The 21167-nt window shown below is 45.4% G+C and overlaps 1 protein-coding gene across 12 annotated transcripts in view; it reads right to left on the bottom strand.

Moving 5' to 3' along the window:
* The window catches only part of SEC31B (SEC31 homolog B, COPII coat complex component), a 66042-nt gene that overhangs the window by 40412 nt on the left and 4463 nt on the right, over positions 1 to 21167 (bottom strand). For 5 of the 12 annotated variants that reach the window (XM_012439423.3, XM_012439432.3, XM_012439421.3 and 2 more), the window contains exons 4-19: positions 15295 to 15490; positions 14987 to 15082; positions 13887 to 14030; positions 13436 to 13578; positions 12345 to 12444; positions 12064 to 12225; positions 11401 to 11535; positions 8315 to 8545; positions 5927 to 6001; positions 5569 to 5667; positions 5117 to 5216; positions 4453 to 4631; positions 4091 to 4217; positions 3555 to 3700; positions 2674 to 2847; positions 1814 to 1975 (exon numbers count right to left, since the gene is read on the bottom strand). In XM_012439423.3, the coding sequence (XP_012294846.2) occupies positions 1814 to 1975; positions 2674 to 2847; positions 3555 to 3700; positions 4091 to 4217; positions 4453 to 4631; positions 5117 to 5216; positions 5569 to 5667; positions 5927 to 6001; positions 8315 to 8545; positions 11401 to 11535; positions 12064 to 12225; positions 12345 to 12444; positions 13436 to 13578; positions 13887 to 14030; positions 14987 to 15082; positions 15295 to 15490 (2269 nt within the window). The other 7 variants (XM_012439422.3, XM_012439428.3, XM_064373976.1 and 4 more) reach the window with 6 other exon arrangements.

The raw sequence follows: 21167 nt of genomic DNA, 5'->3' as shown, positions 1-21167 counted from the left end.
AGAGACTGAACCTAGTAAAGATGTCAATTAGGAACCTGTATATGAATACTCAGCAGCTTTATTCATAATAGCCCCAAACTGGAAACTACCCAAATGCCCTTCAAAGTTTGAATGGATAAAAAAAAAAAAAACCATGCTACATTCACACCATGAAATACTACTCTGCAATACGAATGCATGAACTACTGGTACACACAACAACTTGAATGAATCTCAAAGAAGTTATGCTAAGTGAGAAAAGCCAATCTCAAAAGGCTACGTATTGCACGATACTATTCACGTAACAATCGTTAAATAGCAATGATAGAGCCAGAGAACATATTGGTGAAGCCAAGGATGAGAATGTGGGACAAGTGCAGCTATAAAAGCGGTAACACAGGAGAGTCTTGTGGTGTTGGGAAAATGGACTATCTTGAATTTGGTAGTTACAGACCACAATGTGACAACATTCCATAAACACACATAACAATATGTAAAACTGGTGGAAACTGAATCTGAAATCTGAATCTATGGATTGTATTCATGTCAATTTCTTGGTGTTGATACTGTACTGTGATTGTGTGAGATGCTGACGTTGGGGGGAGGTGGTGTTGGGATGCAGGAGACATACCAGTACATTTCTTTGCCACCTCCTGTGCATCCATAGTTATTTTTAAATGAAAAGAGGGAGAGGGAGAGGAGGAGAGGGTAGGAGTAAGGGGTGAAAGGAGAGACAAGCAAGGGAAGAAAGGGAGGGAGAAAAGGGAGGAAAAAAATAAGGAATTAGGGTAGGGATTCCTAATTGAAGGTGGGACAAGATGAGCCATCAGAGCTTCTGCCTGATAACTGTATCCAAATCTCCCTGGATTCTGTTCCCCAGCTCCTCTAGTAAGCTTCTGGCCTTGTATGTTAACAGTACCCAATCCACCTGGGCACTTTGGCCAGAACCTCTTTCCTTTCCCTCAGCTTCCCAGTCACACATACACCTCTCCAAACTGTCAGCAATTCTGTCAGTTCTATCTACTAAGTACTAAGTATCTCAAATCCAACCTCACTGGCCAGCTTTAGGTTATTTCATGTCTTCATCATCCCTTGCTATAGCCTCTTTACTCCCTCCGGCCTGGCCCTTCCTAACATACAGCTAATTATATCACTCCCCTTCATAAAACTGTTCAATAGCTCCTCCCTGTCAAGTTATTTAGCACAGAATGCTACATCCTTAGTGATCTAACTCCTACCCATTGTTCCAGCTTCATCTAACTTCTCTTCACAGTCACAAACACCTGTGTCACAGCCCCAATTAAATATCAGTAATCCTCAAAAGGCCTCAGCTTACTCTTGCTTCAGTCTTTGTACCTGCTATTCTCTGTGCTTGAAACAGTCTTCACCTACCCATTCCTTGGCCTAAATAACTTTTAATCTTTGAGACGCTGATCAAACATCAGACTGATTCTGAAGCACTCCCTGAACTGCCCCACCAATCTCACTATACAGAGTAAACTGCTTTCTTCTGTATGATCGTATAGCCCCTTGCCATACCCCAATCATGGTATTTAAGAATTTTACTGTAGCTATTTTTTTACATATCTATCTTTCACTAGACTATGAGCTACTTGAGGGCAAGTATCACGATTTTTGCACCTTTATGTCCTAAGAGCCTAGTAGTTGTTCAATAAACAGTTATTTATTATAAAAAGAACTGAATCTATGTTCTATGGAAGTTGGGAATTTTCATCAGTTTTGTTCACTAATATATTCCAAGTGCCCAGAACCACGCTTGACACGTAAGTATTACTGAATGAATGAACTAACGAATTAACAAATAAGGTCTTACCTGGTGAGAAGGCTGGGATCCCAAACTGTAAGATGATGTCTCTTTAGGGTGGCGGGTAGCTCCCACAACAATCCGGGGGAAAGGGAAAGGGGGAGATTGTTTGCCCAAAACAGCAGAACCTTGGGCATGAAAAAGCCGATCTCTTAGCTGCTGAACTGGTGGCTATAAGTTTCAATGAGGAAGAGCTGTGTCAAGTAAATTAAAACAATCAAGGCCCCAGGTAGCAGTCAAATTTCAGCTGACCCTCTAAGCCAAGCTTGTCCAACCCGTCTTATTTTGTTGTTGTTCTGTTTGGTTTTAGGCTTTTAGCAGCCTGAAGTCATGGTTTTTGGTTTCTGTCTCTAGTGATAAGTGGAAAAGAGGGATGAGGAAGGGGCTTTACTGGCCCAACCAGAAACAGAAACTAAGAACTCACCACTGTATTCTCACCCTTGGACGCCCCTGCTGTACACTCTAGCCCCCTTAGAAATGACTTAAAGTTGCTGAATCCCCACCAAACACCTGCATGCCTCCCTCCTTGCTATTCTTTCTGCTTAGAATGCCCTGCATCTGCTGGTAAGCTGCTTCTCTTTGAAGGTCCAGCTCAGCTGTTTTAACCATTGGGAAGCCTTCCTTGACTTCTCCAGGCAAAAATCAGTCCCTTCCCTGAACTCCCACAGTGCTCAGTATAAGCTTCTGTTATGGCACCATAAGTCACTGACATCTCATCTTCCCCCAGTAGATTGTAAGGTGCTTAAGGGATTCGATCTTATCTATCCTAGGAGCTTCAGCATTAGCATAGTGCCTGGAACATGGAAGTGCTCAATCAATATTAGATGACCGAATGAAATGGTTTGCTCTCTCCACATGGCCCCACTTACCTGAGCACAGTCACTGGGGAGAAAGCTCATGGCAGTGGCCAGGCTGCCCTGGGCTGCCAGGAGGTTGGCATACTGAGTGACCCTGTAGGTTGTGGCAGGGCCTGGGCTCACCCCAAGAGGACCCCGCAGTAGCTCCAAGCTCCTGTTAAGAACCATCACCTTCTCCATCAGGTCCTATAAGGACAAGGATGAGGGTGGTAAGCTCTCATCGAGGCATATCCTGCTCTCTAAGCCCAGGCAGCTCACTCAGGATCTCCTACTATGGGTGGAGATGAGGGTACCTGGCCATACCTAGGTGAAGACAGCAGATGATGACATGTAAGAACCGTGACAGAGAAGGGACACTTGGCCTCACCTCCCAAGCTGTTAGGATTGGATTTAACTGGACCCATCTGGGTCTTAGATTTTTGTACATCTCTGCCTCTTTCTTTTGCCTTTTGACCCTTCCTGTGTATACATCATCAACCACAGAGTCTGTCATACTAATTGTTTCATGTGCGACTTTTGTCTCTACATAAGTCTGTGACCCCTACTTTCTGTGGTGACTCACAGGACACCTGGTAGTTTAGATCCACAGAATTTTTCACAGTAACTAATAGAAGGGCCAAGCCACACTTACTCAAATACTGAATACATTTGTAAAACCAAACCTGAAATAGGAAAAAGATTATGAGGACTAACAATGAAGCAGCTGCTGCTTGGTCTCCTCTGAGGGAAGAAGAGACAATCCCAGACATTGAGGACCCTTCGCTCCTCCCTAACACCTTGGCTCCAGCCTGTCCCGGAAGATTCGACTCTGCTAGCTCTGCACATCCTCCATCGCTAGCCTCCTAAGGCCTGGTATGGAGTGGCCAGTACCCTGGAGGGAAGGGGAGGGGTACCTGGAGAGCCGTGGGGGACAAAGCCTGCTGGCATTTTGCCCAGCACTCCACCAGTCGCTCCACACTCCCTGAGCACACATAACAGAGTTGGGCTTCAGAGGTTAGGGCCTTGCCGCCCTCCTGTTCCATGCGAGTTCCCAGCATGTCTGCAGAGAGAGGGAAATTTCATTAATGGCACAGCTGCCCTGTGCGCCCCTCCTTCTCCTGTTTGGAAACAGGGAGAGGACCATGAGCTTGGGACAAGTAGCTACAGTGGCTTTAAGACAACACTGAAACTGAGTGTTGCTGTACAGAGAAGGGGAAAGTGCTCACATCATGATGTGACAAGACAAAGTAAAACAGGACAACAAAGGATCCCCTCTGAAAGTAGGGGCATGCACTGTGGTCCCTGCCTCCTGGCTGGGCCAGACTCTAGCCCTGACAACATGGTCTGGCTTCCCAGAGCTCAGGCTGCTCCTCCACCTCTGCCCTGCATGCATCCCCTACTCCATGCTGGAGTCACACCATTTTACCCTGAAGCCTGGGGCCACACCTACCACAGAGCTCAGGGAACTTCTCTGGGCCTGAGTACGTCAGTAGCAAGGCCAGTGCCTCTCTCCAGTTCTTCAGACTACAGGTACACACCACATCCTTCCAATTCTTCTGCACAACACAGGCTAGAAGCTGTAATGGGCAGAGAGGGAAAGGGGCCATCAGCCATCCATCCAGCATAGGCAGCAGGAGTCCTGCACAGGCCTCCCATTAGACCACTGAGTAGGGGCTAGTGGTGAGGTGGGGGTGGTTAGAGTAGAAAGAGAGAGGCAGGCAGATACTCAAACACAGGTCCCAAGGTGTGAGTATCCACCTCACGAGGTCCCAGTAATCCCCTCCTTTTTTCTCCTGCATGATGGGCAGTTACCGAGGAGATTTTGGTTTTCTTCTTGGCCAAGTAGCGCTCCTGTGTTTGCTTCAGCAGATGTGCACCCCCGGCCTGGGCCAGGATAATGGCATCAGCAAAGCGCTCTTCCTTCAGACACAGCTCCACAGCCGGGCCCAGCTCCCCAAGCAGAAGAGCCTGGCTTAGGAGTCCATCAACATCTGCAGGCAGAAGTATCCCCTCTGCATGAGCTGCTCTCAAACCCTAACTTCCTGCCCCTGGCAGGGCCCATAGCACATCCTCTGTATCTCTATATCACTCAGCCTGCTTTGCTCCAAAATACACCCTCAAGCTTCATTCCTTGGCAACAAAATGTATTTTGGTGCCCAGGTCTAAAGACAGGGCCCAAGACAAGGGAGGGAACTGGCACAGTGTAAGGTGTGCTTGATCGCCATGGGCAGGGTTACAGTCCTTTCAGCAAGAAGGATAGAAAAAAATCTCCTGATAGAAGGCCTTCCATAGGAAGGACCTATCCATGAAAATCTATAACCAGAGAGAGCTCTAACTGGTAAGTGACTCACTCAGCATTTGAGATGGTGGGAGGAAGGCATGAGGCAGGGACAAGAAGGGAATGTCTCAAGTCCAAAACCCCTGGGCCCACCTACTCCTAAGCAGAGACTTTCTCTCTCCCTCAGGGTCAGGGTACCTTTTGTGATGGGGATCTCCCAAGGAGTCATGTTCTGAGGGACCAGCTCATCAAAGAAGGCTGAGGAAGCAGAGGCTTCCTCTGTGGTGTGTTTGGAGGCCTGTATAAGGAAGGACAGAGGTGACTACTTAGGATGGACCCAGAAGACAGACAGCTGGCTTAGTAGCTCCGAGAGCTCTACTATTTGGCTGTTAATGGGTAAAACTAAAAAAATAGCCAGGTAACTTTTGGGAAGGGCCACAGTTCATGGCTAAGACACAGTTCTTCACCCTCAGTCCAAAAGTTTAGGGACTGTGTGTCTCACTCTAGTTCTAAGAGAATGAGGAGTTTGAAGACTTCTACAGAAGCTAAGCACACACAGAGAGCAAAGAAAAAGGCCAGGAAGGACAAGGCATCCTAAAGGCAGGTTTCATGTGTTACTCTAGTTCAGGCTGACTGGGCTGCTACCACACCTGACTGCAGAAGACCTGTTGTCTGTCACTGCTGAGGTCATTTCCCTTGGGCTGAGGACTCTCACCTAGCCCCACATCACTCTTCAACCATGTGGCCACCTGCAGGGAGAGACCTATGAAAACCACTCTTTCCAATGTAAGATCAAATAAGCATTATCCTCTTTTCCCACCTCCATACCCTACCAACTGGACTCTCTGAGATCCCTGTCTATTCTGAGAAACAAACTAACTCTAGGATGTAAAATGCTCACATATGGAAAAATAAGGCCAGGAAGAGGTATTCTGAGGTGGTTTCCTCTGGCAACATTCTCTTCTTCTCTTCAACAAGTACACATTTCTGATGTGAAAAGCAGCTTACCTTCTTCTGAAGCTCATCTTTACTGTATCCTAAAAGCTTTAGGAATTTCATTCTGGAGTCTTGCTCTAAGGTCACCTAAGAAACCATACAACACAGAAAAGATTTCATTACATGAACATAAATGACCCTCTTCCTACACCAAGCTGGGCATCTGTGCCAGTATACTCTCAAATATAGTTCTTTGTACTACTAGAAGTACCCTCAGCAGTCCAATGCCATCTCTCCCTTTTCCTCTCCAGATCTGACTTACTGATGGGCTACGGGCAATGTAAACATAGCCCCTGCCCCTTGTGTGTGAGAATTTGACCTTCCATTGACTTCCTAGCTCTGTTACCCTGCTAGTCTGGCAAGAGTAAAATGCCAGCTGTTCCTAGGCAACATGCTTGTGATTGGTAAATTGCATCTGGACTGGAACTATGTAACCTAGAAATAATTAATGTGGACAACATGCTATGTGTTTCCCTGATTGCAGTGGCTCTTGTAACTGGACAGATTCATTGCAGGGATTCTGGAAGCTATGCTTTTAGAATTGGTAGAAGATATATTGGCTTTTGTGGACAAGAAGCTTCTAAGTCAGGGCAACTTATACACCTGCCTAATGTATATTCTCATCTCCTTATACCTGAGCTGTCTCTGGGGGGCTGAAGAAGAGAACTCTGAATTGTTGCATGACTGCTGAAAGGAATCCCACAGAAGATGCCTGCCTGATGCTACCCTGCTGCGGTCCTCATCCCATATCCTTCCAAGGAGACCCATGCCAAGTGTAGCCTACAGTAGTCTTATGGGCCTAAATGTTTCTTTGAGAAGACATCTGGTAGAAGTTGCATGGATATAGTAAACAAAGTCAGCTTCCCACTCAATGTCCCAAATACCAAGGAGCAAGCCTTTCTGAAGTCTCTGTAATCTTGGTTCGCTGTCCCAGGCCCTTAATTTATTCCACACTGAACCATGATTTCTAACCATACCTTTCTCATAGTCTCTCACAGTCTCTCTAACCATACCTTTCTCATAGTTTCTCTGTTCATGCTCTTCCCTTGGAAATGTTCACCACACCCAACCAGGAACCCATGATGGACAGCTCTGGGGTAGCTTTTATATCAGAATGCCAGCAAGGCATGGTGGCTCACAATCCCACCACTCTGGGAGGCTAGGGTAGGCGGATCACCTGATGGGGAGTTCGAGACTAGCCTGGTCAACATGGTAAAACTCTGTTGCTACTAAAAATATAAAAATTAGCAGGGCATGGTGACAGATGCCTGTAATCCCAGGTGCCTGTAATCCCTACTCGGGACGCTGAGGCAGGAGAATTGCTTGAACTCAGGAGATGGGGGTTGCAGTAAACTAAGATCATACCATTGCACTCCAGCCTGGGCAACAAGAGCAAAACTCCATCTCAAAAAACCAAAACCAAAACAGAATGCCCTCTGTCCTATAGGTACCACTGTCCCCTTTGTTCAGCAGAGTAAAGGGTGAACTCCTGACCACTCCCTCTCTTTCCCATCTCACCATTCCTGGAACTTGTATCCTGCTTATGACAAAAGCATCACTTTTTACTCTTTTCTTCTGACATCATTCTCTAGCTTCACTGTATAGTCAAGGTCTTTCTTAAATCCTTTTTCTCTTTCCTAACTTCCTGATGTCCACGTTCATAAAGGTCTACTGTGCCTAAAGCTCAAATTTCAAGTCCCTCTCAGATGCCCTAGTACAGGCCCAATCCTTTCTGCATTTTTCTGTACAATTCCAAAAATTTGCACAATCATTCCACTGACTGAGCAGTCAGCTACTTCCCTTTCTTCCTTCAGATCTCTCACTTGCTCATTTCCTTTGACAGGTCTAGTGCTTCTCCTGGTGTCATACTAATCTTGAAATTAAATGAGAACTGGAACTGAATCCACGCCTCCAATGTACAGAGGCACCTGAACCCTAGGGACCACTCTAAGGACGTGCCTTGGGTTACTTGAAACAAACTCAAAGTCTTCTTATGACAATACGTCCTTCTGATTAATCTTCTTCCTTTCTCTTCTTTTTCTCTTTCCTTCCTTTTTTCTTCCTCGCCATTACCTTACCTGCCCTTTGGCATGATACCATGAAGGCCTTTGCCTTGGCCCTGGCAAAGTATCTAGGACATCAGCAATAGTAGCAACAAAGAAACACATCTTGTGTATTCCCCATCTTCCCTAGCCACTTCCCAAATGGCCTTTGAGCCTCTGGTAAAGGGTGAAGGTTTTTCGTCCAGATGCTAGGTATGGTGTGGGGAAAATACTAATGGGAGTTAAGGCCTCTGTAATCTGGGGCCCAGTGTGCTTGCACCTCTCCTGCAGGTGACACAGGTTGTAGTTCCAGGCTTTGGGGAAACATTTCTGAACAGCTAGCCTTCAGGCTTCCTACCTTCAGGAACTGCCATAGCATCTTTTCGCTTTGCAGTAAAGCTTGCTGGCTCTTGTTCTGACAGTAAGTCAGTAGATTTCCTGATCCCAGGGCCTCCTGCAGCTCAGTTGATCGAATCAGGAATTCAGATTCTGTGGTGACTTGACTGATGAAGACTAGGCGGGAGCAAGGCTGTGACACGAGATGCGCAGGGGTGCTGGGGAGGCCAAAAGTAACCAGCTTCCCTCCAAACTGGTGAGGAAAAGCAAGAAGGGTAAAGGTTATACCTTCAAGCCAAAAACTAACACTAAGTCAGATTCACTGTGAAGGCATCTAATGGTTGACCCTAGGCTAGGAAATCAATAAAATAAGAGAGTTCCTGAGGGGGTAGAACAGGATCAGGACTTTAGTATCAAATGTGTCTCCCTACCAAAACCACTTCTGCACTCTTAGCACCATCGGCTTCAAACTGCACCACACAGTACTCACCTTCTGCTCACCTGTCCCGGTACCACTATTCTCCCAGTCACCTGGGCTAAATACCTCAGCATTAGCAAAGTCTTCGTATCCCCTACAGCCAAGCAATGACAAAGTCCTACCTATTCTTGTTCACTGTCTTTCATGCAGGTCCACTCTATCCCATTCCCAGTGTTAGTACACCCAGATTACTAGAATAGTGTGCTGGCCTTCGGTTCTTTTCCCTCCTCCAATTCAAGCCTTAGACTTCCCTGATATTGCTTGTACCACCCTGCTGCTATTCAGGAGTTTGTGTGGTTTCACAAGGCCACAGGAAAGAGCTTAAGCTCCCCTGTCTGCAGTGCCCAAACCTCTGCAAAATCAGGGCCAAACCTATCTTTCCCAGCCTCTCTTTCCCTTCTTGTTTATTACAATCACTCTGCACCCCTAAAATGCCTGGTGTGTTCCTATGCCTTTATCCATAACACTCTCACCTGGAGCATCCGTCTCACCAAATTAGATGCCTTATAGAAAGCATCTGGCACAAAACAGGACCTCAGACAAGCCCTTTTTACTCCAGCAGTTCTCAACTCTGGCTGCATATTAAAACCACGTGGACAACAATCCAGACTTGCCAGGCCACACCCCAGACAATACAATCAGAAACTTGGGGGCCAGAGGGGTGGGGATGGCCAGAGTTCTTCAGGTTATTCCAATATGTATCCAAGGTTGACAACTTTTTTTTTAACTTTTACTTTAGGTTAAAAAAAAATTCAATCTAATGCAGTAAATGTGCATGTTTGTTACATGGTAAACTTGTGTCATGGGGGTTTGTTGTACAGATTATTTGGGCTTGATAACTATTGCTTTACTCCCTAACTATTCATCATTTCTTTTCCCACTATCTACCTCCTTAATGAACTCTCCCAGTCAGAAGTCTCATTTATCTTGACTACTACAGCACAAAATCTACACCACAGATTAGTGCTAAACAAACCATTTTAACTTTTGATTTGCATAGTACTTGATAGTTTTACAAAGTGGGTACCTATATTCTTATATGGTTCATGTTAATTTTCTAACTTAAGCTGGGCAGGCATCACTATCCTTGTTTTACAGATAAGAACAATTAAGTTCTGAGAGGTTAAATGATTTGTTCAAGGTTACCCAGTTAATAAACAACAAAGCTATGATAAGAATTCAGGCCTCTTGACCTCAGAATTCTTCACTTCCCTACCTCTTTTTCTTTTTAAGCTCACAGACTATTGAATGTGTTAGTCTTGCCTCCCCAATAAAACTGTTGGCTTTGAAAACAAGAACTTCTACTTTTATACATCTGTTTTCAATTCAAACCTAGTATTTACAGCACTGCACCAAGTGCTTCAGGGCCTTACTATTCAGAGTGCTAGTCCTCAGACCAGCTCCAAGGGCATCACCTGGGAGACTGCTGAAAAATCAGAATTTTGGGCCTTACCCCCGACTCAATGAACCAGATCCTGAATTTTAACAAGATCCCCAAGTGATGTGTATGCACATTAATAGTTTGTGAAGCACCACTTTGGGGACATAAAAATCAGCAAGACATAGTCCCCATCCTTAAGGAGTCTATTACTTAGTACAGTCTGCATACATGTATACAAATAACTTTAGCATAGTTAGAATGTATCACTACCAAAGTATAAATCTGCGGGATTATAGAGAGAGGTTAATTTTGACTTGGGTTAAAGATAGGCACCAAGCAGGAGATAGTATTTAAGAGAGGGGCCTTGTGGCCAGGCACAGTGGCTCATACCTGTAGTCCTAGTACTTTGGAAGGCCGAGGCAGGTGAGTTGCCTGAGCTCAGGAGTTCGAGACCAGCCTGGGCAACATGGTGAAATCCTGTCTCTACTAAAATACAAAAAATTAGCCGGTGTGGCAGCATGTGCCTGTAGTCCCAGCTACTTGGAAGGCTGAGGCAAGAGAATAAGAGCCTGAACCCAGGAGGCGGATGTTGCAATGAGCCGAGATTGCACCTCTGCACTTCAGCCTGGGCAACAGAGCAAGACTCCATCTCCAAAAAAAGAGAAAGAGAGACAGAAAGAGAGAGAGAGAGGCCCTGAAAGGCTGCAGTAGGATTCAATGGGTCCAGGAGAGAAGCTGAAGGTTAGGGTACAAGCAGAAACAGGAGAGTTAAGGAGTTATTAATGAAACAGAAAGGAGTTATTGGAGCATAGGTAACATCTGAGAATGAGATGGATATGAACACTAGAAAAGTAGATGGAGCCCTGTGTACATTTAGCCTTGTCTATAAAGCAATGGAAGGCCCAAAGGTTTTGAACAGAGGAATGACAGAATAAAATCTGTTTTTTCTTTCCTTCTTTGTAGTTCCTTACTACCAGTTCAGACACACAAGGGTAAGAGAAAACTCAGATGGAATTTCAGGCTATATCTCCATAACTGAGAGTTCTAAGGCAGTCAACTCCTTTTAGACAGGACTGCAGAAGTGAAGGGAGGGAAGCTATAGTAACTCTCTCCTTGAAAGGTAAAGTGGGGTCCATTCTGAGACAGAGGCAGTGGGAATACATCTCCTACGGAACTTAGCTCCATGCTGGGCACATGGGAGGCTTCACAAACACACACACAACCACACCTATACACCCACTACACTTACAGCAAATGAAACACCTGTTGGTCTTCTAATCCACTTGGGGGGTTTTTTCAGGGGAGGTATCAGTGATGCTTGTGCCACCTGCTCTGGCACCTGCAGTGGTGGGAGAGGCTGGCCTTTGCTGAAGGAAGAGGAGATCTGGGGGAAAAGACACCTGCATCACCATCCTAAGGTGGCAGGGAGTCAGGAACCTACAAACTCCATTTTGGGAGGAATGCTTGAGACCCCAATTTGACCTAGAAAGGTCAGCTTCCCATATTCCGGGGGATGGGGAAGTGAGCAGTAGTGAGGGTGAGAGCAAGTAGGCTCTTGGAAAGACTATTACATTCAAAGTCTACAATGGAGTGTGGCACAAAACGGATCTATAGGAGAAAGATAAGAGTCATACTCCTGAAGTAACTGTCCCAGGAAAGGGGTCCCACTGTCCCCAAAATACTACAGGGCCCATCCAACAACAAGAGTCAAGGTGAAGGCCTTCTTCATATTGTGGCAGAAACTGACAGCCTTTCAGGAAGACGGGCACTAGAGGCAAAGGTGCAGCCCTTCCAAACCCAGAGCCCTGGTCTCCTAATCTCCAATAGTCCCCACTTCTCAGGCTGTTATGTCTCTCTCCCACAAATAGAGACAGCCCCTTCCCTCCAGCATTCTCTACCAAGCCCTTCAAACCTTGTCAGCCTGTCTCATGTGCTGGACTTCCCAGCTCCTACCCATCACAGAGTACAAACTGATCCAACCGTCGAAGGAGGCAGCAGAGAACACCGAAGGGTCCCGAGGGCACCACTGCACATCAAAGCACCAGCTGCTCTGTGTGGGTAGCTTATATACCACCTAATATGAGGGAACACACCATTAGGGACAGTCCATGAAACCCAAAACACAAGGCTGCAGCTGAGATTTTTCTACCTTCTCTCTCCCATCCCAGCATGCCCACAGAAGGGCCAGCCTACCTCACTGCTCCCCAGGTTCCAGCACAAGATCTGGCTGTCCTTAGCACTGCTGAGCAGCAGTTCAGCATCAGCTTGGCTCCACGACACTGACAAGATTCCCCTAAAAAGGGAAGAAAAGAGGAACTAGCATTTGTTGAATGTCTAGTATCAGTAGGGTGCCTTATATGTCTTTGATACATTTTATAGGGCATATCAGATCATGCCCTATAAAATCCATGGTCTGATATTATCTTACAAATGAAGAAAATGAAGTTTTGAAAAATTAAGTAACTTTCCAACAGCTGCAGAGTCAGAACCCAAATCAAACCCCAGAGCCTGTTCACTAAGCACTGCACCACTCCGCCTCTCTCAGATCACTGCAGGACTGCCTACTTCTTTGCATGGATTAGAGAGTAGAGATTATGAATCAGTATGAATCACACAAACACTGATCCCTATGGCTACTTTTAGCCCAGGAGGTAGTAAAGACCTAACCATAAAAAGTCTCCAAGGAGGCCAGGCACAGTGGCTCATGCCTGTAATCCCAACACTTTAGGAGGCTGAGATGGGAGGATCACTTGAGCCCAGGAGATCGAGGCCACAGTGAGCCTTGATCACACTACTGCACTACAGTCTCAATGACAGAGCAAGAACTGGTCTAAAAAAATAAAAGACCCCAAGGAGATATAAAGGCAGCACGGCCCTTTGGTTAGAAAGAACAGATTGTGGAGGGCTGTTCACAGGATAGACAGGAGTCAAATTGTTTTTATGAAGAAGTTCTGGAGGAGGCAAGCTCATCACCTAAAGAAATGAACATTATCCTCATTATCAGAGCCTGGGGACTAAACACTGTTCTGGTGTTTCTCATGACCCAATTCCATTCCTATCTCTGGAATTTAGATGGAATCTCAGCCTCCTCTCCATAACCTCAGGGTTTAAGGGCCTCCCCTTGCTTAGGGCTGGAGCTAGTATTGGGTAACTGTATGTTCACTGGAATGGCTTTAAAGCCAGGGAGGATATTTAGTAGCTGAAGTGAAGGATGCGTTGCCTCCTACCCAGGCCAGTTATGCCCACCATCCCCCCAAGGATATGGATAACATCTGAGATGCTACCTGCTGTGGCTCTCCAGCACCTTCAGAGGCAAGGAGGCAAAGCGCAAGTCCCACAGCTGAATCACGGGGAGATGATCATCCTCTGAGCACAGCACTAACTGGGTGGCTATGTCAGGATGCCAGGCCAGGCCTGAGCAGTGCATCTGTGAACAAAGCAGATCCCAATGGGTGCTGTAACCTGACTCTTTTGCAGCTGAAATGGGAAAATTTTGTGTCTCTTCTATGTGACTGGGAACACCACAGCCATCAGAGTGATGGCCATGAATAAGAAATGGTAGAAGCTTAGAAGCTTCCAGATCAGCCTGTTTAGCTTCCCTAAGTTTTCACTCTCAATAGGAAATGTGCTAAGTGGCTGACTTCACATGTCCAACAGCTGAAAGCAGAACTCTGGCGTGGGAGAGCAGCTTTAACTGCTAGGCAGGAGAGAGAAGCCAGAGCCTCCACTACTTACCCTGTTGCTGTGATCACTGACTTTGATGATAGGCTCATTCTTCCTGAGATCCCACACAACCGCCTTGCCACTGGGGTGAGCAGAAGACAGAATGTGTTGGGCTTGCCGGTTCCAAGACAATGCCTTGATGTCCTCTGGGGGCTGCTAAGGCAGGATGGGGACAGGAAGATGACAACTCATCACCTCCTGGACAAAGTGACATCTGCTGTTCCACTGCTCCCAGCCATCCACAGCAAGTCCAAGAACAGACACAGGGCTACCCAAACTAAGAAAGTGTTGGGAAGCTGGGATTTGAATTTTCCAAGGAGGATCCTTTAAGAGTATCAGGTGTAGAAGTAGAGGGCATGGCAGGCACATCTAGGTTTTATTCCTTCCCAAGGTTCTCCTAAGAGGATAGAGTCAAGAATTTTAAAACAGCCCTCTTGTCTAGGACAAAAAGAGAGGGAGAAGGAGGAAGATGAGGGAGGGAGGAAAACAGTCCCAAGACCCGCAGAGAGAGTGAGGCCGAGAAAGAAACTACAAGATGCTATCAAATTCATACTTAACTTACCTCATGATACTGTAAGCACAAGACAGAGAAAAGGCCAGGAAGCAAAAAGATGGGCCCAGTTACAGATTGACAGATAGGCTCTCCAAGACAGAAGACCAGACCCCCAACTGCATGGGACAGCCACATGCAGAGAGAACAAAGCTGACCCTCCCCACAAAAACGACAAAGGTCTGTCTGGGGTCCTACCCTAGCTCCCTCTTTGTTGGGCCCAGTGCCCTATCCAACCCTGCGAAAGCTCTACTGTGAGAAACAGCACTCCTGTCCCTTCTTGTGGTGTCTTTTGCTCTCCCCACCTTTCATCTGCCTCCCAGAAACTCCTAGAACAAGTAATGAGCACAAACCAACCACCCCATACACACCCTCCACCCACCCACCATCCTAGCTCTTATCTGGCTGGTAGCATGTTAGTCTGTGGAGCTTTACTGCCCTCCAGTGGTAAAGCCTGAAATCTCTCGCGCTCCAACTGGCTGCAGAACTCAAGAGTTTATTTAGGAAAATCAGCTGTACACTCTAAGCAGCAGCCAGGGTTGGGTGCTGGGGTGCTGCTCACCTGTGACTTGGATCCCAGGGTCACTGGTACACTCAAGTGATTCAAATCCCAAATGAAGATTTCAGAATTGCTGGCTCCTGAAGCCAGGAGGTTGCCCTGTATGAATAAAAGGTGTTGGGAGACACACCACCCTAGGAAGAAATAGAGCAAGAAAGGAGGAAAGAGGCCCACATTTGGGGCTATCAAAAGCCTCCCCTGAAACAGCCTGGAAAGGGGTCAGAGTTACAGACCAGAGGCCACAAGTGAATGCTTCCACTCAGATCTGTTGCTCCCTGGCTTGGCCATGTTGACCCACTGAAATGTAGTACCTGGAAAGGATTAAAGTCCAGGGCTCTGACAGCCCCCGTGTGCTTCTGTTTCTGGGCAATCACAGGCTCCTTCCCCGAAGACAGGATGTGGGTCACATTGTATAGAATAAGCATGCCATTGTCCCCGCCACCTGCAATAACCCCGGAGCCTTCCAGAAGCCCACTGCCAAAGCTTCCCCAGATCAGCTTGTGAAACCTACAAAGAGGAACAAGCATCAGTACAAACTTAGGTTCATGTCAGTAAGCAGAGGATGACATATTTTCAGCTTCTGCCATTATGCAGGCATCCCCTCCCCTAGCTGGGACCTGCCTGTCTCCTTCATTTCCCAGACAGAAGGGAGGTATCCTCTGCTCAGTCTTGCCCTTTCTCTGAAAAAAATATTCCATCTATGTTACACTAGAAGCCAGGAAGCCACTGCCTCTGAGTTGTGTGGAGGTGTATATATATGTACATTTTTAAGTTAACATTGGGGTTATATAGGCCCTGTGATATATACTTCAAATAGATTACTTCACATAATCTTCACAACTCAAATAGTCCGGTAATAATAGCAACCACTTACAACCACTTACACTGACTGAATACTTGCTATGTATCAGCACTGTTTTAAGTGCTTTAGATTTATTAGCTGATTGAGTATTTAACAACCTCATGAAGTATTACTATTATTTCCATTTTCAATTGAGGAAACTGAGGCACAAAGAAATTATAAAATTTCTGTACACAGAGCTAGTAATTTTATACCCATTTTATGATAAATGCTAGGAAGTAGCAGGGTCAAGGTTCAAAGTCAGGCCCATCTTATTCCAGAGCCTGACTTCTTAACATCATAAAATACCATCTCCTATTAAGAGAAAGATCCAAGCTCTTCTGTAACTATTAGAATCAGGATTCCTAGACCAACAATTGCTGTCCCCTCTTCACTCTCAAACTGGAAATGAGAAAAGACCCAATGCCTCTCCCATGTGGCTGGCCCACTGGAGTGGCCATGTGGCTGCAAAGGGCCAGCCCTAGAGACACAGAAGCATGAAAGGATACATTCCCACTCAGAAAATGCTTTTCTGGCTTTCTGAGGATGCTTCTAATAAGATAATGACAATGTGTTGCCCCAGAGAAAAAGATCCCTTTGGGTTCCTGGATCCCCTTCCAGACAAGTTTGGGTCCTCTGCAAAGCCCCTACGGAAGGCATGTGAAATCTCTGAAGCCTTATAGGTGGTCTGTCTCTCACTTCATAGCTGCTAGCCAAGGACATTTCCACAGCCCTTTGGAGAAGTCAGGTATCATGCCAAATGATGTTACGAGATCTCTAACTGTAATGAAACATTCCCTGGGAACAGTCAGAAAGCAACTGAGTGGGGTGATAGGCAGGAATTTGTTAGGCCAGTCACTGGAGCAGAGCCAGCCAGTCAGAAGCAAAGTGTGGAGCACCAGCTCAGACCAGGTCAGCATCTGATGCAAAACAGCAGAGCTGACACAATGCTAGCCAAGAGGCTCTTGTCAGAAAGGCTGTTTTCTAAGGTTGCAGTGATATTAATATAGCACAGGGAAGTTTTTCCATACAGGTTCAAGAGGAAACCATGTCATCCAGGGACTGGAGCTCAGCAGGGGCAGAGGGCATGTCTTCTCTGAGTAGCTAGAGAAGCCCACAGTAGGTCACACAGAAACCAGAGGAGGCTATGTCCAGTGAAAAACCCAAATGGGAATGCAGAGGGTGCAGTGACCTCAGCATGGTCAGAACACATGACATACAGAGAAGAGTAAAAGGTACCTGAGACCTCAAGGGGGAGTCACCAAAGGGTTGGAGAAGAGGGCAGTTACTTCAGAGTGCCTGAAATGCCACACATAGGATATGACAAAAAGATTTTCTTTCTGTATGCACGCAGAAAGCACATGTCTGTGGTTAACCACCTTATTAGTGAGGGTAAAGCTGGCGCCTGAATAGGTTGTGACAGAGAGCACCTGGGAGAATGGGCACACCTGGGTGCAGTTAAGCAAGGAAGGCGACTTGATCATTCAGGGTGCTCAGGGAGTGTCAATCATCTCTACTCTGCAAGTGAAAACGGAACAAGAGGATCTTCAGGATCCAAATTTGGTTGAGGCATGGGTTTGGAGAAAGAGATGGGTGGGTGTGTACTATTCTGCAACTTTCTAGTAAGCTTGGATTTTTAAAAAATAAAAAGTTGAAAAACAAAAAAGGTGGTCTAGCTGGGCACAGTGGCTCACACCTATAATCCTAGGTACTCAGGAGGCTAAGGCAGGAGGATCACTTGTGCCCAGGAGATGGAAGCCAGCCTGGTCAATATAGCGACACCTTACGTCTATTTTTTTATGTTATTTTCTTAGTAAGTTTATTTTCAAAAAAATCCCAGCTTCATGTTAGTGAACTAAAGTGAAAAGAGTTTGTCCACATTCAAGTCAAAATAACTTGGGACACTCAAGTCTCCCTAGAAGTCAAACTGAGTGGTAGTATTCCAAGCTGGAGAATGAATGGAGCATTGGCTGTCTGAGAGACAAGCTGCTTTTCTCAATGCCTAATATACAACAAACTACTATGCATCTACTGTGAATCCTCAATTCACAGTGGGAAAAAAAGGTTCAGAGAAGTTAGATCATGTGTCCAAGAGGACAACAAGGGGCAGAGCTGGGATATCAACACAGGTCTATGCAACAACCAACCCATGCTCTCTCTATTATCTATCTTGCTGCCTCTAGAAAGGCAAGTCTTGAGAACAGGAAAACTAAGAGAAGTACACAAATGATTTTTTTCTGATTGACGTTGTCCCTTATAGAAAGCACCCAAAGAGAGGACACAGTGCTCCCCAAGTAGCTAGAATTGAGATAAAAATAGAATGACAGGAGACAGATCCTCTACTTTCTCCATGTTACTTGAGGGTGGTTCTTCCAGAGGTTATTGGGCCACTCCAGAGAGCTAGAAACTCAGTGTATAGAGAGGCTAAGGTACAGCAGATCACACATTGGCCTCTCACCTCATTTACCCACAGCAGCTATATCCTCAGTCAATGATATAAACAATGTATTATTCTCCCAGAAATCTTTCTTTTTGAGTGAAATTCATCTAACCAAACACTGTTTGCTTCACTGCACATGCTAATCCATATTGATTCTGACTGCATCCAGAGGCGTTTAACCATGCACTCTCTTCAGTCTATTTATAGCTTCAGGCTGTCTCTTATCTATACCCATACTGATGTTTCAGAACATTTTTCTTTCAGTCAAATATTTCTAGGTAGATAAGATTTCACTGATGCATCATAGATTGAGGATTAAGGGGATCTTCAGGATCCAAATTTGGTTGAGGCATGAGTTTGGAGAAAAGGGCAGGCAGAGAATGGGGAAGATTCTGAAAGGTATATGTTTAGTTGATGATGAAGAGATACAGGAAGAGGTTTAAAAAAACGAAAAGGGAGAAAGACTACTAGAAAATAAAAGGGAATAAGAGACTGAACATGAAACCTGAATTCAGGTCTCAGATAGTTTCTTAGAAGTCATCTTGTACAATCTTTTCTTTATACATAAGTGAGGGAACCTAAGGTAACTGACTTGATTTTCTCAAGTTACATAGCTTTGTTGGTATTATGGTCAATGCTACAGTCCCACACGACTGTCCCTTATGCCACACCAAGAAGAAGATGACACAGAAAAAAGGAGAGAGGAAGACATAAAGCAAAGAATGAGTGGCCCTCTATCTGCCCTGATCATCCTGGTCAATAGTTTCTGATACTGACTATTGAGCACGTGACCTAACCTAGAATGGAACAGAATGAAGTGGGTGTCTTAGACCCTGGGGTGTCTAAGATAATTTATTCAGAAAGGCCCCAACGGGGCTGTGTCAAAGGTAATCCCTTTGGGATTGAGGTCTTTGGGAATGCAGTTCAATCTCCAAATATAGTTACAGAGGTGGAAAAAGAAAGCAGAGATGAAATATTATCAATAGGGTTAACTGTACTATTTATTCTCGTTACTGGCCCCAAATCCCTACAGAGTGGATCAGGAGTATGAGGTAAAGTTCATGACTCCCAAATTCAAACTAACAGCTTGAAAAACTCTTAAGACACTAAGACTAAATGTAACTGAAGGGCTGGATTTAAATGCTGTTTGGTAACCCAAAAGTTCCTTTTCTTTTTTTTTCTTTTTTTGAGGTAGAGTCTTGCTCTGTCGCCCAGGCTGGAGTGCAGTGGTGCCATCTTGGCTCACTGCAACCTCCACCTCCCATATGAAAGCAATTCTGGTGCCTCAGCCTCCCAAGTAGCTGGAATTACAGGCATGCACCACTATACCCAGCTGACTTTTGTATTTTTAGTAGAGACATGTTGCTCAGGCTGGTCTTGAGCTCCTGGCCTCAAGCAATTCACCTCCCTTGGCTTCCCAAAGTTCTGGGATTACAGGCATGAGCCACCGCACCTGGCTGGTAACCCAGAAGTTTCTAAAATCATTCATATAACAAATATTTATGAAACATAATGCTAGGCACTGCTCTAAGTGCTGGAGATAGAGCAGTGAGTAAAACATAAAATCTCAGTGGGTGTGGTGGCTCACACCTGTAATCCCAGCATTTTGGGAGGCTAAGGTGGGCAGATCACCTGAGGTCAGGAGTTTGAGGCCAGCCTGGCCAACATAATGAAACCCCATCTCTACTAATAATACAAAAATTAGCTGGGCATGGTGGCACGTGCCTGTAATCCCAGCTACTCCGCAGGCTGAGGCAGGATAATTGCTTGATCCCGGGAAACGGAAGTTGCAGTGACCTGAGATTGCACCACTGTACTCCATCCCGGGTGACAAAGTCAGACTCTGTCTCTAAAAAAACCCCCAAAAACCAAAACAAAACATTAAAATCTATGCCCAGATAGATCTCAGAATTCAGTTTCTAAGAATATATTGCCTCTTTCTTAAGAACCCTTAGCCCTAAGGAGCCACTACTATGCTGAAGCTGTTGCTTTGCTTGTTGAGGAATAGAACCCTTGTCTAGTGCCCCCTCACCATTTTTTCCTTTCCTATCAGCTTTCTCAGGTTGAACCTCTTTTTTAATCTCCAGAAGTATAAACATCTTGACTTAGCTCACTCCTTTGAGGCGCTCCTTCAGAAATACTTGCTTAGGGGCTAAGAATATCTAATCATCATCAGTAAATCCTCAAGTGCTTGCTCTTTAAAGGATACAGGTACTGGAAATACAAAGAGATGTACAAAAGCCTGCAAAATAAGAGATGCTGTCATAAAGTGATACAGGAGCTCAAGAAAAGGTAAACAATTAACCCTTTCACTATTAGGTTAAACCATGAAAAGAAAGAGAGTACTTCTGCCTAAATGTTTTAACTAATCTCTTAGACGGACAAAGGAATGCACAACGAGTTCATCAATCATCAGATAGAATGTTGCCTTCTAGACCAGTAACATCTAATCTAAAAAAAAAAACAATATTAATAGAAATTATACTTTATTAATAGTATAGCCAGCTGGCACAGTGGCTCACACCTATAGTCCCAGCACTTTGGGAGGCTGAGGCAGGTGATCACTTGAGCTCAGGAGTTCAAGACCAGCCTGGGCAACATGGCAAAAGCCCGTCTTTTCTAAAAATGTAAAAAATTAGCCAGGCGTGGTGACATATGCCTGCAGTCCCAGTTACTCAGGGGGCTGAGCGGGGAGGATCGCTTGAGCCCAGGAGGTGGAGGTTGCAGTGAGGCCCGATCATGCCACTGTAATCCAGCCTGGGTGACAGAGGGAGACCCTGTTCTTAAAAAAAAAAAAAAAAAAAAAAAAAGTTGTCCTAGAAAGGGGCAAAAAAAAAAAAGATAGTAACACATGTATATATTTATATTGCGTATGTAACTTGAATATAACAAGTATTCACATT

The sequence above is a fragment of the Aotus nancymaae genome, unplaced genomic scaffold (genome assembly GCF_030222135.1).
Source record: "Aotus nancymaae isolate 86718 unplaced genomic scaffold, 86718_ANA_hifiasm-v0.15.2.pri h1tg000010l, whole genome shotgun sequence".
Lineage (NCBI taxonomy): Eukaryota > Metazoa > Chordata > Mammalia > Primates > Aotidae > Aotus > Aotus nancymaae.
The sequence above is the reverse complement of the archived record's forward strand: the minus strand, read 5'-3'. Positions and strand labels throughout refer to the sequence as shown.